This window comes from Dreissena polymorpha, chromosome 6 (genome assembly GCF_020536995.1).
Source record: "Dreissena polymorpha isolate Duluth1 chromosome 6, UMN_Dpol_1.0, whole genome shotgun sequence".
NCBI classification, from domain to species: Eukaryota; Metazoa; Mollusca; class Bivalvia; order Myida; family Dreissenidae; genus Dreissena; species Dreissena polymorpha.
This window is the reverse complement of record NC_068360.1, coordinates 25,348,225-25,356,226: the sequence shown is the minus strand read 5'-3', so window position 1 is coordinate 25,356,226 and position 8,002 is coordinate 25,348,225. Positions and strand designations below refer to the sequence as shown.

At 35.3% G+C, this 8,002-nt stretch overlaps 1 protein-coding gene across 1 annotated transcript; it reads left to right on the top strand.

Moving 5' to 3' along the window:
• Positions 1 to 4,578: 4,578 nt before the first annotated feature.
• Positions 4,579 to 7,877, top strand: LOC127835527 (uncharacterized). The gene is made up of 3 exons (XM_052361964.1): positions 4,579 to 4,867; positions 5,396 to 5,688; positions 7,872 to 7,877. Exons 1-3 carry the CDS (start codon positions 4,579 to 4,581, stop codon positions 7,875 to 7,877), a joined length of 588 nt encoding a protein of 195 aa, XP_052217924.1.
• Positions 7,878 to 8,002: the final 125 nt, after the last annotated feature.

Below are 8,002 nucleotides of genomic sequence, written 5' to 3'. Positions count from 1 at the left end.
CAGCGTAATCACTATTTCACGTCAGTTATTGTATTTAAAGCATTTCACAATCAAACCCCAACATACATACGTGACCTTTTGACACCTTCACAAAATAATCACTATAACTTGCGATCTTGCGAAAAGGGGGATTTAAAGCTAGTGCGAATACCCAAAACAAACTATTTCAAACAATCGTTTGAATTTTCTAGCAAAACAATTTGGAATTCGTTACCCCAATCTATACGTCAAACAAACAATTTAATTACATTTAAGAAAAAATTAAAAGCTTGTTTTTTCTTCCACACTGAACATGCTTCATGTTGTTTTAGTAAATAACATTAGTTTAATGTTTAAATACTGTTCTTGCATAAATGGTTATTGTAGTTTTATGTCTGTCATGTGTTTTTAATTATAATATATATCATTATATGTGCATGCATATATGATTTTTTATGTTTTGTTCTTATTGCTCAAGATGAAATATGATGTATTTGTTGTAAATTGTATCTTGTTAGAAGACCTTGTTGAAAATAAGAAATGTATTATATAAATTGCATATTATGTAATTTCATCTGATGTATTTCTTAACAAGTCTATCTTCTTTAAATAAAGATTTTATTATTATTATTATTATTTAAAACAACCTGGTGCTTCTTTCCAATATGTCTTTAAACCAATAGTCGGCATTCTTTAGGACGTCATATTCTCCCACATGACGTGTACCGCCAATGGCGACGTTGTCTTGTCTACAATACGAAAAAGCATATTAAGCACATTTATTATAGGTGTATGCATTTTGGAAAAGTCAAATTGTTTTCCCGAATTAATTTTTTTTTTAAGTTGTTCATTAAAAAGATATGTCATGAAAATGTGAGAGCCGTCTGTCAATTTATTTTTCATCAGCATCGAGGGCAATATTTTGAAGCACTGACCGAAGCTGCAATATTTAAATATTGCACTCTATACTTCGGAAAAATAACCTATAATTATTTGATAACATTTATTTAGAAATTTTATTAATTTTGAGTACCAAGGGAACAAAGTTTGCTTCTCATTCTCAAATCATGTCAAACAAAAATTTTCTTTACAAACTACACAGATTAAATGTGTCTTATTCCGATAAAACTGGGCTTAATTCATGTGCGTAAAGTGTCGTCTCAGATAAGCCTGTGCAGTCCGCACAGGCTAATCAGGGACGACACTTTCCGCCTAAACTTGATTTTCGGTAAGGAGGGACTTCCTTGAAACTAAACATACCATTAAAGCGGAAAGTGTCGGCCCTGATTAGCCTGTGCGGACTGCACAGGCTAATCTGGGACGACACTTTACGCACATGAATTAAGCCCAGTTTTATCAGAACAAGACCCAAATGTCCTTCTCAAGGGCAAAATCGACTCAAGTGCGAGTAACCCGATAGATCTGTATAGTCTGTATCCGAATAATGCGTTACTCAAATTAATTGAGTTGAGTACGTAATAAAATAAAATACACACATGTGTGTGTATGGAGTTTATGATGTTGATTATTTTTCATTTATCTAGACGTGGGGCGTAGGCACCTATAATATAAATATATTTGTACAAAGTGGAGAGAGACAATGTGTTTGACATATAATAAAGAAGCACCAACAAAGCCAAAACCTTTTTACATGACACATGTACACAAACTAAAAGGTGTTATTTATATTACATTATACATATCTAAATATATGAACGAAAATCGAACAAAAATTGGCTGTTTACAACTTAAGTACAATAAATGAAATATTTCCCTTGTTTGAGTATAAATACATTGCATCCGTATTACCGTAATTTATTTCCCGACTAACAACTCATGCACGAACAGCCTACCGGGTTTGATCCCTTTTCAAGATCGTCAGATTACGCATAAATTACTGGTTTTAACCCAGCAATGTGAGGACTGGTTTTACCCAGCGATCGGAGTACTTGTTCTACCCAGCGATCTGACTGTACAGTGTCTCAATGCGTTGCAGGATTGTGATGTAATCGATATATATACGGTTTGACTATACAAAAGAGATGTGTATATGCATATACACAACGACAATACGATAATACGTTTACCATCAAAACGTCTCCGAAACATTAAAATACATTACTTAAATCAAACAAGTCTGTGTAAAAGACAGATATATCTCTGCCGTGCTCCTTTTGATGTTTAAATGTTGACCTTGAACTTGCGGTTGCTTGGCTGCCTCGTGCCTACTGCACTTTGCCTAACTTTGATACACATATAATAAACGTTTCGTGAAAATCGTTCCTAGGACGCAGTATATATAGAACAGACATGAATACATACGCACAGACAATCATACATATAGAACAGACATGAACACATACGCGCAGACAATCAGACATATAGAACAGACATGAACACATACGCGCAGACAATCAGACATATAGAACAGACATGATCACATACGCGCAGACAATCAGACATATAGAACAGACATGAACACATACGCGCAGACAATCAGACATATAGAACAGACATGAACACATACGCGCAGACAATCATACTATATATATATAGAACAGACATGAACACATACGTGCAGACAATCAGACATATAGAATAGACATGAGCACATACGCGCAGACAATAAGACATATTGAACAAACATGAACACATACGCGCAGACAATCAGACATATAAAACAGATATGAACACATACGCGCAGACAATCATACTATATATAGAACAGACATGAACACATACGCGCAGACAATCAGACATATAGAACAGACATGAACACATAAGCGCAGACAATCAGACTATATATAGAACAGACATGAACACATACGCGCAGACAATCAGACATATAAAACAGACATGAACACATACACGCAGACAATCATACTATATATACAACAGACATGAACACATACACGCAGACAATCAGACATATAGAATAGACATGAACACATACGCGCAGACAATCAGACATATAGAACAGACATGAACACATACGCGCAGACAATCAGACTATATCGAGAACATACATGAACACATACGCGCAGACAATCAGACATATAGAACAGACATGAACACATACGCGCAGGCAATCAGACTTTATATAGAACATACATGAACACATACGCGCAGACAATCAGACTTTATATAGAACAGACATGAACACATACGCGCAGACAATCAGACTTTATATAGAACAGACATGAACACATACGCGCAGACAATCAGAATCAGGCTGATCATGGATGACACTTTCCGCCTTATCTGGATTCCGCCTCAATAAAATACTCTTTTAACGAAAAATACCATAACAGCGGAAAGGGTCGTCCTTAATTAGCCTGAGACGGCACTTATCATACATGCATTGAGCCCAGTTTTCCCAGAATGAAGCTCAAACAAAAAATGTTTACCCCGGATAGATTTAGCTGTCACCCCCGTCCCACACATAAAAGTGTTTCATCCAAGGGGCGAGAACTCGCACGAGATGTCCTCGAACTGGGAACACATTCGGGTCACTGCACAGTTGAGCGGCCCCTAGACCACAACAGTTCACCAGGACATTACACCGGCCTGCAAACTATAAAATATCATTACAGACGTTCTATCAATGTCCACAGAAATTGTGAGTATTTTAAATTACATAATCATGGGTCGAGCAACAAATAAAGATTTATTGCTAACTTTTCTAGTGATTTAGTCAGTTATGACGTATGAGGTACCCCGGTATCTTTACGTCCGGTTCCATAATGTACCAGGCGATTTTTAGGGATTCGAGAGTTTCTCTTCTATATTTCTTGCTGCTTGGCTGGTAAAGCAAAAAGGACGACCATATTAGCACAAGCATCGTGCGAACCTTTGATCTCTTTAGAACCCCAAACCGGCTGTCCGCTTTGCACAGTATATAGTACACGTTCTCCTCAATGCCATTGAAATAAAAGAATTGTTTAAACAGCCAAACTATATATTCATATTCAACTCGGATAGTTTTGTGTTAGTAGCGATGTCAGTTAATTTGACATCATAACTTGGCGTAACATAACCTTATAACAAGTAAACGTATGATGCGTATTGGTTATATGTAATATATTAAGCAAAATATGTAATTCTTTGTATTGACCATTTCAAGTAGGTGACCGCAGTTTGAATAATGTTTATGTTAAGCGTTGTGATTTGTCATGCAATATGTTGTATTGACAGTTGGTCACTTGCATTAAATACAAATGAAACTAACGGTTGTATTCTGGTAATGTCTACGGACTTACATTAATAAAATGCATAACGCATCGTTAGAATATTATTGATACTAAACGCGATGCACCGTTGATTTGAACTACAGCGTTACCGCAATGAAATAATTTATTTCAATGGCCTTGTGATCTTTTCGAAATATAAATCTAAGCGATCATTTGTATGTGCCATTCAATCGTTACATATAATCTCGACGCAATCGCGTTGAAATAAATATCTGTTGCAAATCTGTAATTAACCGGAGCTGAAATGAAGAAAGAAATGAAAGTTGTTCCGTATGTACTTAATCTCGCTGTTACAGCATTCGCAGCGGATTCCGCATGTCCTGTGTGCTCTAAATATCATTACGAAGAAATGCTGTTGGAGCGAGTTCTCCGAAATGAGCTGGCCATGGAACAAACGCTTAAAGACATAAAGGAAACTGATACAAAGATTGTGGGTTCATTGAAGAAGCTTCACGATGAAAACAATAAATGCAACATTGCTATTGAAGCAATGGAACGGAAGCAGATTGTTATGGAAGCGAAGTTGGATTATTCGATAAAAATAGCACTGACCAACGTGTCTGAATCTCTGACTAATATCCTGACTGAATCAGGACGGTCGATTAAAGACATGGAAGGCAGATTCGCTCTTATTAAAGGTAAAATGTATAAGCATACTTGATCTATTTTTAACATCATAAGTTACTCAAAAGTTATCGTATGGAGCTATTTTATTGTTCTATGCATTTTAAACTTAAAGCATGTTCTCAAACGTTTAATGCTGTATTGGTGATATTGAATCTCTTATGTAAGGATGATTCGTACGCTTCCAATCACAAATCACATTTTGTTAAGCAATACATCGCAAATGATGCAATTGTGTTACGTTAATGTTTCATGAATGATATTTATGATAACATTTAATAATACAAATATTAAATTATTGTTAATAATGTTAACTCAATAATATATTTTTTTTCTAGCGGTATAAAGTATCAATACTTTGAATTATAAAACTAACAATAAATGCATCAATTGAAACATAAAAAATAAGCTTAATAATCGGCGCCTGGTTGTTAGACAATTACAATGAATTTCTGTAAAACAATTAATAGGCAACGTGCATTTGAACTGATATGGAACGATCCCTATAAGACAACAAAACAACGTGAGCGCTGTTATTGCAGGAATAGTGCAGCCCCCCACAATACAGTTTCGTGCCCAGCTCGCCTCCGGTGTAACTGTCAAAACTGTTGCAGTGTTTACACAAGTGGAGGTCAACGAAGGTGAAGGCTATGACAAAGGAACAGGAAAGTTCACCGCCTCTGTTGCCGGTCTATACATCTTTGCCGTACACTATTGCAGTCAGGTTGACGAATGGCTTTATCCGGAGATTGTACATAACGACAAGACTCTACAGAGGTTGGTTCAGTACGGGGCTGGTAGAGCAACGCCATGCACTTCACTGCAGGCCTTTGTCGTAATGTCCATCGGCGACACTGTTTGGGTTCGAAATGGGTCTACAAGTAATTTTTTTCATTATGAAAATGCTGTGCTTACTACATTTTGTGGAGTACTGATTCGTGCGTGATATTCGAATGACGTGCATATTATATAATGGCGTTTGTTTCAATCAATCAATAGTTTTCCTGAACTCGTATTCTTGTTTCAAAGATAACATTCGTTTTATTATGCTAGTATATGAGAAACACGGTTTGTATTTTTGCGACAATATATGTGTATATTATCATTTGTTCTCAATAACATGTAAGCAAATTAAATATTCTTTTCTTTGAGTATAAAATATTAAACGATTGGCTACTGAACAACAAATCTGTGTTTCTTCTTTTTTTTTAACAACGATTACCGTAAGCAGGAGTTTTGTCGAATTTAACAAAACCATGTGACATTTCTGCGAACATGGATGTACATGTATTTAATAATTCGATACTACATTTTAGGGTGAGTTTTTTGGTCTACTTTCAAGTGAAAACTGTTCGCTTGTCACGCTTGCAAATAAAAAAAAACCGACTTATGGTGACAAACTGAAGATGCAAGTCGCAGGGCATGAAGTGGTTTATACTTACGACAACGAGACTCTTTTTGAAATATAAACTGTATTTAATAACTTTAAATTATATATTTACAAAGTATATAGACACATCAAAATGCAACTATCTATAGTTAAGTACATACACATACTCTTCGTGTAATTTTTTATAACATGACAACAACATTAAAAGTAACGGGTAGTGGTATTTATTTAAAAATATTGACGATATTCCAATATCATTTAATGCGTCCCATTATACAGTATTCGCATATTGAACACGTGCATTCCGGTTCAAATCACACTGTTATTCGAAAATTCGAAAGAAAATCAACTAAAGAACCCCAATAGTTCGTACGCATATAAAATCCATGTCTTATTAAATACTGTGTTTACTATTAGATGCATTTCTTAAATGCTAAAATCGTCTGCAGGTCGTTCAAGGCTGCAACGTTGGTCAAATAAGATTGAATTGATTATTATGTCTGAGCATGCAACACCAGTGATGAATACGCCTGACACTATCTTTATCAAGTTGTTAAGATCGTTTTAAAGGAATTCTTAGTTGTATAAGCTAAAAATATAAGCAATTTATAAATAAGGATAATACAAATTTCACACGCATTACTTCATATCGTAAGGGACAATGCATGTCAGTTTTAATCTTGAACGTTTACAAGCGTAGGATTACGCCCTCGGACAAGTGTGTACGGGCAGATAAACTGACGTCCATGGTGAATCAAGTAATGCCCTGAATAATTATAACTAATTTACGCGAGTGTATTTGTTTTTTTTTTCGCAGATAATATTTTTATATCAATTCTTTTGGAATATTGACGAATGCGACATGTGTGCATAGAAAAGTACAACCGTATATCACGGGCGCCACCTCTTTTTGCGATGCATTAATATATAAGCCAATGCTCCTTTTGAGGTGGCGCTTTGTACCACATTTTATTCAAGTCAAGCCAATTCAATTTTATTGGCAAATACATGTGTACATAGCCAAAATAAAATATTAATGTACATGTAATGACGGTGTAGAGAAAAAAGATATAAATTCTATAATTAATGAGATGAAAAGTATAGTATATCATGGTTATGAATTGATGACTAAAACGAAAATACAGTAAACAATCAGTTAATAACTATTTTTTTCTTTCCTAACTTTAAACGATGCGTGTATAAAAAACACATTCAATTAGCGAACCAAGGCTAACATGTTTGCCTTGAAAAAAATGGAAAAAAATATAGCAAAAGAAAAAGAAAGAAGAAAGAATGGGGGAAAATGAAACAAAAAACAAGTTTGACGTACCGGGTGTTTGGAAATTTCATGCATGATTCTTTAGGGTGGGTAGGTTTTCTATGGATATTTCAATATATTGCATATTATATAGAAAATGGGGAAATGTAGTGCGATTCAGCGATTATTATGTACAGGAACATTCAATTACAACCCATTTATAAGTTGCGGCATGTGGAGAATTTGAAAGCAAATGTATTTTGCCAGTGTGACGAGCAAGTTTCCACCCGATTAATTCGCTAACAACATCGCGCGATTGCTTTCAGGGTAGACAAGATGCTGCATGCACAAACACATTTGCTTCTTGCAGATCTAGTACATAATTTTGAATTTCCAAAAGTGATGGAGCCAATACCAAGAAGGTGGCGCTAAGGATAGGAGGTGGTGCCAATGCACGATTTGAATCATCACATGACTTACATTTAAAAGATTATTTTCCTT